We start from the raw sequence: 17,661 nt of genomic DNA, 5'->3' as shown, positions 1-17,661 counted from the left end.
GTAGAGATATGCCTTTTTCCTATATCTCCACACAGAAGAGCCTAGAGACTTACTTTTTAAAAAACGAAAGCTGTGAATTCAGTGAACCTGCTACACCTATCATTACAACAGCTCTAGAACTATAGTGATATTTTTGTGCCAATTTTTTTTTAATGCAAAAGCCCTGGTGGCCTAGGGGATGACAGTAGCTAGCTACTTCCCATGCCAGAAAAAGCAGTGTCGTTTGAAATTGCCAGAGGGTGAAACGGCCCGTGGGATTCACGGCCTTGGCCTGGCATACCTACGAGACCACTTCCCTCCCTATGTTCCTCCACGGCAGCTTCGCTTATCTGGATGGGGTCTCCTGCAGGTGCCACTCTGCACATGGGTGAAGTCAACAGCAGCCCATACACGGGCTTTCTCTGTGGTGGCCCCTACTCTGTTGAACAGCCCGCCTGAGGAGGTCAGGAGAGCCCCTACTCTCCCAGCTTTCCATAAACGATGCAAAACCAAATTATTCAAAAAGGCTTTTGTATTGTAGGGAGGGGCTCTCAGATGCTTCGTTAATGAGTTAAGGACCATAGACTTCACCACTATGTTGCCTTATGTACTACCTGTTGTCTTAAATATGCGCTCCTATGAACTACTTATGCTTCATGTGGTCTAATCTCAGCCCTAGAATTGCTTATGTTCTGTTTCAACATTTCTTCAACTCTGTATTGGATTCTTACTAATGCTATGTCTAGTAAAATTGTGTTTATTTACCCTATGGCATTGTTTATGGAAATGTCCTCGAAACTGACTGTACTAATCTCACACTGTGTAATCCACCTTGAGTCTGAGAAAGGCGGACTATAAATGACATAAATAAAAATAAACACATATGGTTCATAAATTGATGTAAATGCTGTTTCAACCTGTTGCCTCACCATCGCTTTACATGAAGTCAAGGCAACAATGGATAACAACCAGGTTAAAATGGAAAAGTGAAAGGGGCCTAAAGTATAGCCTAAATTAAAATATGAAGTTCAGAAACTCAAGTCAGCATTTAAATTAAAAATTCAAATTTTGACTACATATAACAAAACTAGTCATAATAATACAGGAAAAGTTATTTAACGATTTAGCCCCATTGAAAGCTATTGAATACATTTGATGAATCATTTCCATTGATTTCAATGGGTAGTTGTCACGGTTAGTTTCTGCTGGATTCTGTCAATAATTTTTTTTTAAAAACTGGCTCATTGAAGAAGTTTATCAAGACAGCTAGAGGACTCATATTCCCCTGAGAAAACAGAAGATGTCCCTCCTCCTCAAGAGTCCCTTATGGAGTTAAATTACACATCCAATCGAAAGTTTTCCTGTACGTGTTTCATAAAAATGGATTGAACCTGCACAAGAGCTAAACTAAGCAGCACCCATTCGCTTACATGGGCCATGTGCAAGAGAACACCTTCCTGGATAGAGCCCCCAGTGCATTTTATTTTAACAAGAACCTGTGGAATTATCTAGTTCAGTCAAGTACCCTGATATTTGGTTATCTGAATACATTTTGCCAATCTGAAACTGCTCAGGAGACAATGTGGCCCCACATTTTCTATCCAGAAATGCTACCAACAAGCTAGCTGCCTTGGGGGCATGTTGAGAACATGTAGCATGAGCCAGCAGGTTTGGGCCTCTGCCACAGCCTGGTCTCTGGTGTTGTTATATACATTGGTGGGCCCAGTTAAAATAGTATTTCATGTTACCAATTTCATAACCACATACTGCAGGGAAGGAGTCAAATACACATGGACACATGAAGCTGCCTTATACTGAATCAGACCATTGATCCATCAGGGTCAGTCTTGTCTACTCAGACTGGCAGTGGCTCTTGAGGGTCTCTGTCTTGCACATTGCCTACAACTCATCCTTTGAACTGAAGAGGCCAGAGATTGAATCTGGGACCTTCTGTATAACGTGCAATTGGGCCGTGACAGTTCCCTTTTAGAAGCATTGATTCTTAAAAATAAAGATGTACCAGCTGTCTGAGACACATTCCTTGTGGTTCTTGCTTTGCAACAGAAAATTCCAAGGGTTAGTTGGGCAGCTGCTCAAAATGAATGGCAGACTGGAGGCCTTGGGATTGCTAATATCTGTATGTACCCTATATTTAGTAATGCTTCTCCCTTGCATGTGTTAATTTAATTCAATTTACTCTTGTGGCACTTGTTAACAACAACAAAAAACAACAGAAAAATCCACATACAGGACTACTTGCACATGAATTCAGCCACAAATGCTGATTGAATGATAAACCTCTCTTTCAGATGGATGACAAGGTAAATAACAATATTCAGGGAAGTAACAATATCCAAATGAGGAAAAGCAAGGCAATGAGGAAAAGCAAGCAGAGCATGCTGTTCTCAAGCAATTTTAATTATGCTGCATAAGTCCCAATATGCCACTCAAAGAAGTAACTGAGAGAGGGGAGAGTTCTAGTAGATGACTGATGCAAAAGAAATCAGGAAGAGTTGTGGAATGATATCAAAAATTCTAAACAGAAAGACCATACTCTGCTACATCAAATAACATCTTCACTCAACATGTATTTGATTTATGGATTAAAAATACATACCCATGGTAGCAGAGAATATTACAATTCCCAGCACATTCATGCCTTCACTGGTACCTGGTTCTGATTTGTAAATCACTTCTGGTGGTGGTGTGATATCCAAGGCAAAATTTTGAATGTTAGATCCATTTTCATCCTGAATTCCATAGATTATTATTCGGTGAGTGGCACTTTCAGATGCTGCCTTGTTGGCTTTCACAATAGGGATGCTTTTGGTTCGGTACTGAAATAGCAGACATAATCTCCATTATAGGTGGAAGAACACCCTCTTCGATTTCTGAGTCTCTTTTAAGCAGGAGTGCATGGAACTTTTCTAATGAAAAACTACTTACTGAAAGTACAAAACGTTCTAAAGACCTAGGATCTTTTCCAAATGGCAAATCATAGTGTAAAGTTGTAACAATGATAAAGCACAGATCCAGAAGATATCCAGGCCCCACCTGGAGACCAGCAACCCTAGCACTGACATTTCCAAGTTTTATTCCATTTTTTAAAAGTTCTGCTTATGTCACTATTGTAATGTCATGCACCAACATGCTCTATAGAAACAAAATAGATTAGGAAAGTCTTGGGGTATGGGAGAGAAAGGAGATACTCCAGAATTTGCTGGATGCAACGGACGCCCGACTTACCGGGCGGAGGGTTTGTGGCCGCGGGCACGGAGACAGGGGAAGGTCGGCGGCCGCCATGCTTGCTTCTCCCCGGTGTGCTTTGGGGCTTCGGGCGGCCAATCAGTTTAAACTTGGCCACCCAATCACAAGCGGCCGGGGAGGGGTTGGCCGGGGGGCGGGGCTGGCCACTGGACCTAAGGGAGGAAGTTTTCCCTCTGGCCCGGTGGCTTACCATTTAAGCAGAGGCAGCCCTGCTTCCCTGCACTTTGCTTCCCGACGCAAATCCCCACCCTCCGCTCCCTTGTTGGCTGTTCTTTCCACTTGCTGTTTTGTCACAACTCGTTGCGGGTAGCATTGGATCGGATCTCTTTTGGGGGATCTAGGGCCCTGGGCCCTGGAACCCCATTAAGGGGATTTCCATATGGAATCTTGGGAGTGAGGTGTAAGGCATGCCCAGCTCAGGGGCTGCTGGGGTTCACTCACTTCCAGGTGGCAGGGGAATCATGCAGGGGTGTACACCCATATGATCTCCCCCTTTAATGTCACTCCTTGGTTCCCCCCCTTCAGCTGGGGTCCTGAAGGGGGGAGGGGTTAGTGGCTGGCAGGCGGGCCAGCCAATGCTGGGGATCCAATCCATATGCTTGCCAATGCTCCTTTGTTCTTGTATGCCAATAAAGTTGTGGCCATTTTTTCTCCAGCTCTGTGTGTGGGTCTGAGTTTGTCGCCGTGCCTTCCCCTTCCACCGGACTTCAGCATAGCCCACAATCAAAGGCAGAGAAATTCTCATAGTTCTTCCTCTGATTGGGAGGAGGATTGTGGAGGAGGAATCCAAGCACCAATACATACAATTCAACTAAAATTCAACTAAAAAGGAACCCTCAGACCAGTGGTTCATCTAATCCAGCATCCTGTTTCTCATAGCAGCCAACCGGTTGCCCTGGAGGGCCAACAAACAGGGGGCAGTGGCCGAGGCCTTCTCCTAATGTTGCCTCCTAGGGCTGGTATTCAGGGGTCTGCTGCCTCTGACTGTGCAGGTGCCTTTTAGTCACCATGACAAAAAGAGACTGAGATTTGTAACAGGATCATCTGGGCTGAATCCACACACCCGTGGAGCGTCCTGGCGTTGCGCTAAATGTTCGCTAAACACCCGCAAGTGTAGCGTCTTTCTAGCGTGATTTCTTGCTCTGCGGGTGTGTGGATTCAGCCCTGGTAGATTTTATGGGATTCCTTATTCTAGCAGATGTTGCCCTTGTTCAATGGACTGTGTTGAAACTGTTTCCCATGTTCTTCTCCAGTGTCTTTATCTGGTGCCACACCGGGATCTTCTACATCCTATATTAGCCCAACTTTCAGAGTTTTCTGATGATTTTAAGGTTCAGTTTCTGCTTGACAACCCAGATGTGGCAATAACTGAAATAGTAGCCGTTTCTCTACAGTGCTATGGCTATAGGCCCTGACAAGTAATATCCTACATTGGTTTTGCTACACTGTTGTCCTGTTCCTATCTGTAATTTTAATCTTACTCTGTATGGACTCGTTTCTGTATTTAAAATTATATATATATATATATATATATATATATATATATATATATGCCAATGCATATTATATATATATATATGCCAATGCATATTTTTTTTTGCAGCCACAGCATTGAGGGAGATAAAATTAGGGTCCCAGCTCCGTTTTTCCTAAAGTAAACTATGTGCTCCATCAGAAAATAGTAAAAGGGGAAGGTTTAAACCCTTCTCCCTAAGCACTGTGACTATTGTCCGACTCCTAACCCTCCTGGAGATTTGATCACAGATAGCGCTCTCCTCTTGTTGAATTTTTGGCAGTAGAGAGGCTGCCTTTGAAGCTTACCGCCCACTTCCTTCAAGAGCGCTAAAGACTTTCTTTCTCTGCCTTTGAATTCAGCAGATTCTGGCAGGTTGTTTCTTGCCTCTCCCCCTTTAATAACCCATACACCAAGCCATTTCTCTGCCAAGGCTTATTTGGTTTCTGCCCTGTTGTTCTGCAACAGCACTACATTGTAATGGTGCTAATAAAAAGTCCATTTTTTTAACAGCACAAATGGTGGGATTGCAAGAACAAGAAACAAATAATTAACAGATTAGTTGAAATATTGTTGGTGGTTGGGAAGGAAAAAACTAAATCTTATTAAACTGAATAATTTAATTTAATTTTGATTTAATTTAATTTATTGTATTTATATTCCGCCCTCCCCGCTTTCACAGGCTCAAGGCGGATAACAGAATACAAATATACACATCATTAAATAGTGTTTACTCCTGAGTAAACATACACTGGAGCTTACATTTGTGTCTGGATGGAGCATAACAAGATTTAATATTATATATTAAGTACCTTGTGAAATTTTCATCTCCAGCTGATTGCAGAACTGCAAAACAACTGCTTTTGAAACATATTCATTTAGTAGTAATTCCCAGTGATTTCAGTAGAGCTTATTTCATGCAAGTGTGGAACTTCAGAAATACATTTCACAAACCTCACCATCATTAGGTGCAACTTCATTTAATTATACAATGCCGTTTTCCTAGGCCACCTGCATCATAGCTGGATTCCGAGCATGCAAAAGGAATTCTCCAAAAGCTTACTTAACATCTTCTTACTTATCATGCATGGTGTGGAGCCAAACAAACCTCTATAAGGTGTGTTGGCTCAGTTCCAGTTTGGATAATTACTTTTGGCCACTTTGAAATGCATTCATTTATGTAACATGTAGCCTCCATTAAGAGAGAGAGAGAGAGAGAGAGAGAGAGAGAGAGAGAGAGAGAGAGAGAGAGAGAGTGTGTGTGTGTGTGTGTGTGTGTAAAGTGCCAGTCAAGTCTCAGCCAATATGAAAACCATAGAGTTTTCAAGGCCAGAGATGAACAGAGGTGGTTTGCCATTGCCTGCTTGTGCATAGTGACCTGTACTTCGTTGGTGGGCACCCATTCAAGTGCAACCAGAGCTGACCCTTTTTAGCTTCTGAGATCCTTCAGGACTGGGCTAGCCTGGGCCATCCAGACCAGGGGCTCCAGTGAATAGGCAGCAACATTTTATTGATGGGTAATAAACGAATGCTTTGTTTAAGTAATCCCACCTTTACTGTTTGCAGTGCTCAGGAGGAACACAAATACCTTTGCAAAATGGGAACTGTAACTAACTCCTCTATCCTAGCTCATCCCAATAATTTAGGGTAGTAATTAAAACCAGCATTAGGAGTACCCAAGTAACTTATAAAATAATATATATGCATTGAAATTACTATACATTTACATAACCAACCACGGCCAAAAAAATAACAGGTTTAATTATTAGTTTGCACGCTGCCATCTTACATCAATAAACTAAACAGTAGCTAGGGAATGCCTGCAGTGAAAACACCACTTAATAGTTAAAAATGGAATGGGAGAAGTTGAGTTCTTGCCAATGATGACATGCTTCTGCTTACCAGGGCTTAAGCCTACAAAAGTTTATTTTACAATTAACAGTGCAATCCAATGCAGAGTTACTCCTGGCTAAACCCACTGAAATCAATAACTGTGCATAGGATTGTTCTGTAAATTTGTCTTCTTAGATCTTTAGGTGCCACAGGATTCTTTATGTTTGTTTGTTTTTTGCTGCTTGCTAGGGACAGTTCCTTTTTATGGTGCTTATCCCAGGTAAATTGCTGTCCTTATTTTGCCTTTGAGGAAAAAGGTGATGACACTTTTTAATGTTTTTGTTAATGTGTATTTTTCATTCCCACCAACCCAGCAGGCAATGCTGAATGTTGTTATTTATTTATTTGACTTATATTCTGTTCTTCTTACAAGTGGGCTCAGAGCAGATAACATCAATAAGACGTCAATGAGTTTTATTTGTCATACTTCTAACACTCATCTATTACCACATTGATTGTGAGATTAAACATTATGTTCAGCGTTCTTATTTAAAAAGAAATGTAATGTAGAAAATAAAATTGTAAAAAAAAAAAATCAAATAGAAAGTACTATGGTCACTTTGCTAATACATCTGCTTCAGAAGCCATAAATAAATGCATAATGTACTGCATAAATAAATGCAGTACATAAGAGACAGACAAAAGCCTTCAAAACTGCAACAGCGAGTGTGGGAGGAGGGGCGAAGAGGTGTCTGCATTCAAGCAATGAGCCTTGGTATATATAAGAATATTGCAAGTACGCAAGAATGTCCTTATGTTTATCTGTAAAAAAAGTTGGGAGGAGAATTGAATGGAGGTCTGATGAATGTGGGTGTAACCCCCATAAGCTAGTAGGTTTAGTCCAGTAGAATGGAGTCAGTGTCTGGAGTTGATCAGCCGAGGAGAAGGCTGGTTGTAGGGGAGCTTGATAAAATTTTATGTGCTGTTATCACCTTGAATAAGGTAATTGGAAACACATTGTATGTGAACAATTGTGAGTAAAAGTGGTCTATGAGTGTTATATTTAGTTTGGAATTATTACTGGAAACATATTATTATTGCAGGGCTGTAATTCTCAAGCTGAAGACAGAAGCCTGGGTTCCAGTTTGTTCCATAATCAAGAGGACTGTAGCAAAGGACCCTGGCATTCGTGGAACCCGAAAAGTTGGAACTTGCGCGTAAATCATAAGGCTACCTACTGTCGAACAGGGAAAAACTCAAGCTTATATACACCTCTTCTAGATCACTGAGTACCATAACTCCTATTGACAGACTAAATCTGATCTGCTGGCCTCTACAATTATTATTAAAGGGGGGTTGTTGGTGGGGCGCAATTAGGAGGAAATTTGTCTTCCTCAACCCATTCCTTCTCTGGAAGCATGTAACCCTTCTGGAGCCAATAGGAAAACTCCTGTTGGTTTTAGGTTTCCATTAGGCCCTGGTGAATACAATAGGTTTTATCCTGTCTCATTTTCTTGTTTATTTAGTGCCTTATTAAGTGAGATCCAGACACTCACCTGTTTAAAAGTGGCCTCAACAAGGTTAGAAGGAAACATGTTCCTGAAAAGAGATAAGAAATTCATTGCCATGAAATTATGTATAATTTGCATTCACTAGACAGCAGTATTTATCAACTACCTTCCCTTTTAGATAGCTGTTTATATCTAAATGACAGTATAATTTGGCTATTGTCTTAACTATTATAGAACCTGAAACCAGCATTTTCACCCAAACTGGAACACGTTCTGTTAAGTCAACTCTCTAGTGCTACTAAGTAGTACAAAAAAACCACCTTGTTTCACATAAGTCGTTTGTTCCATATCCATACATAGAGAGTTGTTCTCTGTGGCTGTCCTACATCTACAGAACCGAAGACAATACAAACTCACCAAGTCCCAGCATCTTACATAAACATTGTATAAAACAGTTTGTTCACACATGGTGTCAGTTATGATGTCAGTTACTTCCTGAGTGCTGAATGAAGTGGTGTTTGAATGCACAAATGAGTTCACAGGTCACACACTATGAATATAAACTACTGTCACCATAATGGGTTGGATTCTAACATCTTTCCCCTGGTGTGAGACACAATCTCACCTGATTCTCCTCTTTACTGCAGCCTCCAGATAGACATGGCTTTTTATACATGCAGATCCCCAACCACTAGCACAATTTTTTCCATAGTTGAAAAAAGACTGCTAGGGGAAGTAGAAGCTAGAAAACAATCTTCCGCCAGCAAAAAGCTGGAAGGATCCGACTGTGAGTTTGCAGTGGGATCAGTTCATACAACTTGCTGTCATCCATCAAGTGATGAGAAATTGCATGTCACACCACAGATACAAAATACTGTGGCTTGAAAGCTTTAAAAATGTTATTTTCTTTCAAAAAATGATGACAGACAAAAAAAAATTAGATCCTCCATATCAAGAGAGACAAAAAAAAATTAGATCCTCCATATCAAGAGAGTAAATAACAACAGCATGTTTATTCAGCAATAAAATGACTAGATTGTTTCCTGCTATACCACTCCTTCCTTCAGCACTAGAAGCTTTCCTCTTGTGCAAAAAGCTCTTTCACTGGCAGAACATCTTTTTGTGCCAGAGGAAGGAATCACTCTTACAATGCCATCCTAAACAGAACTACATCTTTCTAAGGCCACTGATTTAAGTGGACTTAAGAAAGGTAAAACTTTGTTCAGGGTGGCTCTGTTAGTTGAACAGTGTAGTTGGATACAATGCACAGTTCCAAAAGACATATGCACATCTGACCAACGCCCTTCATTTGCTGCTCAAAAATCCAGAATGAACCTGACTCATTGTCTCTAGTATGAACCCTATCTATACACACTAGAAATTTCACTAATTCATCATTGTTAAAGGCGCTACAAACACGCAAAAGATTAATGCTCTGATTAAATTATAGTTTAGTTTATGAGGGATAATTTATCTGCAGCAACAGATTCCCATTGAGGATTTTCCTTGAACCTGAACTGAAGGAGAGCTATGCATGTGGGCCATGACAACTTTCAAAAAGGAATATTAACTGAACCTCCCCAACTGCAGCAACCGTAACTGGCAGCTTTGAAACATAACTGGGACTACTCGAGAGAAGAAATATCAGATGGTTAGTAGCTAGATTTAATGTTAGCCAAATTTGTGGAGGATTACAGCATTTTATTTCTTTATCATTCTTTATCCAGCAGGAATTACAACTGCTCCTCTTAATACGGGAGTCTGGAATTCTTCCAATATATTTTAAATAGATTGTTGTTGTTTTATTTTCTCTCATTAACTATTCTTTAAGAGTCGTTTTGTTCAATTGACTAAATTGATCTGGATAGGAGGATTACCTTGAAAAATCTTGTTTTTGAAAAATTTGAGCAAGAAAGCTCAGGAATAAACTGATATATCTGCTCACATAGCAGCATAATATCATTGTACCAGGAGCAAATGTTTATTTTCATAATATTTTGGCCTGTAGAGTGGTTGGCTTGGAAGCGGATGGAGTTTGAGCTGGAGGGGCCAGGGTGGGCCAGGTAGGTCAATTTAAAGGATCTCATTCTTCTTCAAATTCAGCAGTTTCTGCTATCCGATACTGTTAATGATTCAGCCATTAAAGTTGATAAACAGTAAATGTCTACAGCTAATTTATGTTTCTTTAAAAGTGGGTTCTTTTGGAGAAGGAAAGTTGGTTTGGTTTTCAAACTCAGAACTCTCAGAAGCAAAGGCACTTGTGTGCTTTAAAATCCTGAAAAGATCTAGCACTAGATGTCTAAAATTTCAGAATATGGTAGGCAATGCTGACTTGGGAGGAAACCATATAATTTCAAACAGTTATTCTATACAGATGTTATAAAAGCAGCAGAAGAACTAATCACAAGGACAGGGCCGTATTATTCAAAAGGCTGACTAGGCTGACTAGGCCTAGGGGCCCCGCAGGGACTCGGGGCCCATCAATTTTTTTTGCTGAGGCACACCCCCACATAATTACAATTAATTAATTCTCTTATATAACCTCTATTAATAAAACAATTAACTGCTTCCTTACCAAAGTGAAACAAATTGTCTCTTATATTAAAACAATTATCCATAAATTATATATTTTAATAAATAATAAAAATTGTATTCACTTCAAAATATTACAGTATTGAACAATTATACCCCCCAAATGTGCTTTCCTGAAGAGTTCTACTCGCGCAATAAAAATATTTTTAAAATTGTGAATAGGATTCTTCAGGAGACCCTCAAAATGGATATAGGGCTATGTACTGCCATCTAGTACCTACTGTACCAGAGTCAGGCTGTCAGCTGCAGCGGAGTGAAAGATTGAAGTTCTGGAGGCGACCTGAAATACCTGAAAGCCTAGAGGCCCGGCCATGGGCTAATATGGCCTGCACAAGGAAGAAGCTCTTATATTACTCTGCTAGAATATGAATTGGGGTATGATCTTTCAGTACTTTCCAGAAGAAGTTCTTTAGATTTTGTCCCCAACAGCCAGTCATGCAGATTGCTTGCACAGGTTTATAAATTTTATTTATAAGTTTATAATAAATAAGTTTATTTCTCCTCAGCAGGAATCTAGCTGTTCTGTGTCTGCCAACCCACATGACATTTTCTGTTCCTCAGCCTAGGTTACAGATTGGTTATTACCAGCTGTCTCTTTCTGTACACTGTAACATTACATCATTGGTGCCACTGGCATTCATCCATAACAGACAATGGACTGTTCCGAGATCTCAGTCCCCTCCCCACAACCACTGGGAGATGATGGCCTGCTATTATCTTCTTACTTGATAGGCAGTGGTGGCCCTGGTAGTAACCAAAAGGTTTGACAAAGCTCACACAAGTTAAAATCCCTATCTCAGGTTGATTCATTGGCTGCAGCTATGGAAAGGATGAAGCAATGCATCATCCAATTAAGTTCCTGGAGGTTATTCACATAAGAGGTGAAAGTGTGCCCCCATTAACATTTCAGGATTTTGTTTCTGGTATACTGAATATCTGATTACTGTTTGTCCAAGACCAGACATTCTTGTGGACTAACCTGGGTAGGGTTACCAGGGGCCCCAGGGACCAAAGTTGGGGGACCCAATCCAGGCTTCATAGCCACCCAAGCATTTGATCCCACTTTGAAGACTCTGAGGGGCAACCTAGAGGTGACTGACAGAGCCATCACTGATGCTTGGTGAGCAGTCTGGTACCTTGGGTAGTTTACAAGAGTGGGCTGTGTAGCCAAATTGCCCAATAAGCCTACAGAGAGGAAGGAGGTGAGACTAGCCATGGCAGGAAGTATTGAAGGAAGCACCCCTGTACTGGGCATCAAGGGGTCACTAAGACCTTGGATTGATTTTACGGGACTGATTTTACTAGCCAACCCTCTATCAGGACACCAAGGAGGTCTGCCATCCTTGCCCAGAATGCCAATTTGCCTCTTTTTAGGTGCCCTCCAAGCTTTCCTTTTTCCCATGCCCATCATGGGAACACTGTTTGCCAGAATAGCCATGGATATTGTAGGACCATTGCTGCGAATGGCCAGAGGCTTCCATTGCATTCTGGTCATCCATCATCCTTGATAGATCAAGAGACATTCAAATCCACCCTCCTAAAACACCTGTGTGAAGCCTTGTCCATAACCTAGGTCTTCATGTCTATCTATCACCTATGTAGATGGATGACCTCAAGCAATTTAACCAGATGATGAAGGCTGTGTTGCCTAAGTGAATGCCATGGGTTCAGGATGGGCGGGAATACACCATTACATTTATAAGCTGCAAGCTGCAAGCATGGGAATGCAATTATGCAACTGTAGAAAAAAAGGCCCTACTGGTGCAGTGGGCCATGGGGGCCCTTCAGTATTATTTGGCTAGCAACCATTTGCCCTCATCACTGACCATGCCCTTATAATGTGGATGTCCTGCATGAAAGATCACAACACTTGAGTGCTGACATGATTCCTTTGTTTTCTCCCCTTTAGATTTATGGTCCACTGCCTCATAGCATGTGAATGCAGACTTCATGTCCTGGCTGTTTGAGACCCACAACCTTCCTGGAGTATATGTATGAGACCAGACCTTCCACTGGACTTACCCAGATCACAGCAGGTGGCCAATACCCTGGCCCCAACCTCTGGGCTGCCAATCACTCCCATGGCTGCCCTGACAGCAAATAAGCCAACATTGCCAGGCCAGGCAATGCATAGCTCCTATACAACACTGAGCATCCTGAGCCAGACCATCCAGGCTATCAAACAAACAGGAATCAGGTGTAGGTCAGGGAAGATTATTGGGCATCTGTGTGCTTAAGATTGACCTGTATAAGGGGCCAAAGGGCAGGCCAAGGAGGAGGCTCCAGGTTTTCTCCAGGCTTCCTCCAGATTTGAGAAGAGATGAAGGGGGTTAATCCCTTCCCCTCTCTGCATCTGAGGCCTCTGCTGGTTCTGGGGTCTCTCAGCTGGAACCACAGAAACAGACAGGGATGACCAACCAATCATGAACCCCCTGGATCTCCATGCTACTACACATTCACCATCAGAGATATTTATTGATTTCAAAATGTATCTTAAAATACTCTTCACCACAAAATTACAGAATGGGTAAAGTTTTTCCTTTTTTATAAAAGCAGTAAGAATGAATATAGTTACCGAATCAAGTCCAGCAATGCATCTGCAGAGCTCATTATTGGCTTCCCGCTTTCCTCAGTGTTTTCCTTCTGGGCTGCCCCACCAGGATGTATAATGGAGACCATAACAATTCCCACAACAACAGCCACAAAAGTGGTCCAAAGATAGTAAGTGACTGTGATGATGCCTAATCGACTAGATGTCTTAGCGTCCAGAGCTGCTAACCCAGACATTAAGCTGTTGGAAAGAAGGTAAAATGTTACCTTTTGCCACATACATATTGAATAATACTTATTACAACAGTCCACAAGATGTCAAGAGAGGCTGGTAGGATGACAGAGCTATCTTCTTTACAGAACTCATAACCTTTCTCTCTCTTTTAAGAAGAATGTAAAAATAAGAACTTCTTTTACAGCAAAACTGTGTGAAAGGACTGGTTGGGGAATTAGGGTCTGTGAGTAAAGGCCATCAAGTCACAATCGACTTATAGCAACCCCAGCAAAAGGGCTTTCAAGGCAAGTGAGAAGCAGATGTGGTTTGCCATTGCAGTGTCTTCCTTGGTGGTCTCCCATCCAAGTACTAAGCCTGCGTAGTTTATGAGATCTGACAGGACAGGGCTATATCATGCTGTCTTCCCTCCCAAATTAGAGTCTATGGCCCACAAAATATACACACACTGTACAGATTATAATGGGTGAACATGCATTTCAAACACAGTTTTAACTGTCGAAGGCTTTCACGGCCGGAGAACGATGGTTGTTGTGGGTTTTCCGGGCTGTATTGCCGTGGTCTTGGCATTGTAGTTCCTGACGTTTCTCCAGCAGCTGTGGCTGGCATCTTCAGAGGTGTAGCACCAAAAGACAGAGATCTCTCAGTGTCAGAGATCTCTCAGTGACACTGAGAGATCTCTGTCTTTTGGTGCTACACCTCTGAAGATGCCAGCCACAGCTGCTGGCGAAATGTCAGGAACTACAATGCCAAGACCACGGCAATACAGCCTGGAAAACCCACAACAACCACAGTTTTAACTGTTAAAATATACAGATTTGGGATGACTGATACTTTTGACCTATCCATCTATTTTAAAATGCCATATTTGAAACACACAGACATCCTTCATAACTGATGTGCAGTATTTTGTACTTCAGTTTCTGAGAATAAAGATGATCAAAGATCCTAATTATTGCCCCAGCCCTAAAAAAGACACCTCCATTGCATGCAAGTTTGACACAGTAAGCATACTTACAGATTAATGTACTTGCAGGTGGGTGGATAAATCTTAATTAAAAGTAAAGATAACAACAACAAAACTCCCTATTGTGGCTGGACAAAAGAATGCCTTCACACATATACTCTGTCTATTCCCTATATAGAAAGAAGCAAAGGGTTCTCACACAATATCACATGCTCATGGTCATTCTGAAATTACTTTGGATATGTTTTTGTAGCCAGGTACGTATGTCTTTTGTAAACAAAAATAAAAATAGGCTCTCCATGTTATGTAGGGTTGCAAACCTCCAGGAGAGTCTGGAGATCTCCTGGAATTACAATTGATCTTCACTCTACGGAGAAGAGGCCGCTTTTGAGAGTGATCTCTATGGCATTACAATTACATCATTGCTGAGGTATCCCTTTACAAACCCTGCCCTCCCCAGGCTCCACTGTCAAATCTCCAGGAATTCTTAACTTGGAATTGGCAAATCCAGCAGAGCAGGGTCTCAAGACATTTTAGCTGGTGAAAAAATACAAATATACTTTGTTAACTATCAGTTGCTAAATAGCTTAGATCTAAGTAGCTGTACCCAGCTGTCACTCCAGTAAGGGAAAAGAGAGGAGGGGCAATTTTGTCCAATTCCCCCTCTCACTTCAGTACTTCAACCCTCCTAATTCCCAGCATTAACTTTTTGGAAGATGCTGCTAGAGGAAGGGGAAGGCTGGGACCACTCAACATCTGATGGCGGATCATGAAGGCATCAACTCAACGTTTTGTAAGTATATGTTGTAAGACATGCCTAGGTCAGAATTTAAACAGAACAAACTGTATGTGAAGGAGATTAATAGTAGTAAATAGCCAATCAAATATATGAAACTACTAAATTATAATGTATGTAAATACAATGAAAAGGGATAGATCCAGAGGAGTTAGCCGTGTTAGTCTGTCATAGCAAAATCAAAGAGTCCAGTAGCACCTTTAAGACTAACTAATTTTATTGTAGCATAAGCTTTCGAGAATCAAGTTCTCTTCGTCAGATGCATGCACAAAAACCAATCAAAAACGTATTCAAAGCATACATTCACACAAATAAAGCCACTCCAAAACAGCTTTTGTGTGAATGTATGCAACACTCCTCATACCTGTTGAAGTAACAGAAAGAAACAGAAAGATCTATTTGTGTTGATTTACATTGATTGAGACGTTCTCTTACCGTGCTGTTTATTCCGGGACTTGCTTCTGCTGGATTAGACTCCACTTTTGACTTCTTGGCCTTTTGGAATGGCTTTATTTGTGTGAATGTATGTTTTGAATATGTTTTTGATTGGTTTTTGTGATTTTCCCTTTTCATTGTATTTAAATACATTATAATTTAGTAGTTTCATATATTTGATTGGCTATTTACTACTATTAATCTCCTTCACATACAGTTTGTTCTGTTCAGATAGTTTTGTGTTGGTTGGAGGAACCTCTTATACATTGTTTAGGCCAGAATTTATACATAGATTATAAATCTACAATTCAGCATTTAAAATTAAGAAACTTCATATTACCATTATTTAAGTACTATTATGTTGACATATCAATAACAATAATAACATTCAATTTATATACCGCCCTTCAGAACAACTTAACGCTCACTCAGAGTGGTTTACAAAGTGTGTTATTATTATCCTCACAACAATCACCCTGTGAGGTGGGTAGGGCTGAGAGAGCTATGAAAGGGCTGTGACTTACTCAAGGTCACCCAGCTGGCGTCAAGCAGAGGAGTGGGGAATCCTAACTAGAGATGGGCACGAATTGAATTACGTCCCAAAAAACCGCACAAACCAGGCCAGTTCGTGGTTCGCAAACCAGTGGTTTGTGGAAACTCGTTTCCATGAACTTCTACGAACTGGTCTACTGGTTCGCTGGGCCGTAAAGGGGCAGTTTAAATGGCCAGATAATTATGTGTCTTACAGAGTCTCTCTCAGTTTGCACTTGCAGCCAAGAAGATAAGATCTAAGGTGGTACTGAATGAGGCTGTTTTGGGACTCTTGGGATAGTTTGGTATATTGTACTGTTTTAATTAATTTTAATTAACCTTTTACTGGAAGTTTTTACTGATACTGGAAGTTAACTGTTTATTAGTTGACATGATGTTTGGAAAATTTGTGACGGCCTATAATAAACAGACTCTGACTGACTGACTGACATATAAACTTTTCCTGTGGCTTGCAAGCAGCAGGTCCCTTTAAACTATCACCTGGCAGGCCACAAGGCTCTTTAAACTACCCAAACCCTGGCCCCCAGCCCCAGCCCCACACTTACCTTGCCCTGCTGGCCTGCGGGAAGGGGCGGGAAGGGGCGGGAAGGCTGTTTTTGGCCTCTTCCTCCGCCACATGGGCCCTCAGGGCGGCCGAGGAGGCCAAACATGGCCTTCCCACCCCTCAAATGGCCACCGCAGCCTTCCCGCCCCTCGAGGGAGGAGGGGGAGGAAGTTGTGGGCCAGCAGGGCAAGGTAAGTGTGGGCTGGGGCTGGGGGCTGGGGTTTGGGCAGTTTAAAAGGCCCTGCAGCAGGGGATCCCCCCCTGCCACCTGCCAGCTGATAGTTTAAAGGGACCTGCCACTTGCAAGCCAGGAAAGGGCCCTTTAAACTGTCAAATGCCCCTCTCCCTATCACTGCTAAGCAGCCGGAAAGGGGCATTTAAACCCCACAAACCACGAACTGGTTCGTAAACTTGCCCCAGTTTGTGGTTCCTGGTTCGTGAAAATCCACAAACCATGAACCTCATGTTTCAGTTTTTTTGTGGTTCATGCCCATTTCTACTCCTAACCACTACCCAAACTGGCTAGTTGAATAAATGCAAATATGGTCCTGAGTTCTCTACATTTTTATTTTATCATGAATTGAGTAGTATGTACATCTTCCTGTCTGGGACTTTCCAAAGTTGGCTGCTATAAATACAAGTTGGATACATATTGGCAGAAACAGCTTTACTCTATGCAACTCAAACCATTTAAATATGGCCTAAATCTCAGATGAAGATGAAATGTTGCATTTCTTGCATACATACAAGAAGCCATAAATCCTTGGATTAGTTAAATGTGAGTGTTGAGTGATGTGCCATGTATGTAAAAATCATCTGGAAATAGTTTTATGTTGGAACAATAATTTTCTCTGTATGGAACAGCCAGCTACACTTCATTTGGAAAAGCA

At 41.4% G+C, this 17,661-nt stretch overlaps 1 protein-coding gene across 1 annotated transcript in view; it reads right to left on the bottom strand.

Annotated features, from left to right (window-relative positions):
• SLC1A7 (solute carrier family 1 member 7) overlaps window positions 1–17,661 on the bottom strand; it is a 73,274-nt gene that overhangs the window by 37,976 nt on the left and 17,637 nt on the right. Inside the window, exons 3-5 of the mRNA XM_054980797.1 lie at window positions 13,271–13,486; window positions 8,149–8,191; window positions 2,597–2,816 (exon numbers count right to left, since the gene is read on the bottom strand). Of these exons, the coding sequence (XP_054836772.1) occupies window positions 2,597–2,816; window positions 8,149–8,191; window positions 13,271–13,486 (479 nt within the window). The remainder of the gene's footprint in view (window positions 1–2,596; window positions 2,817–8,148; window positions 8,192–13,270; window positions 13,487–17,661) is intronic.

This window comes from Eublepharis macularius, chromosome 5 (assembly GCF_028583425.1).
Source record: "Eublepharis macularius isolate TG4126 chromosome 5, MPM_Emac_v1.0, whole genome shotgun sequence".
In the NCBI taxonomy this organism is placed as follows: domain Eukaryota; kingdom Metazoa; phylum Chordata; class Lepidosauria; order Squamata; family Eublepharidae; genus Eublepharis; species Eublepharis macularius.
This window is presented reverse-complemented; position numbering and strand designations above follow the sequence as displayed.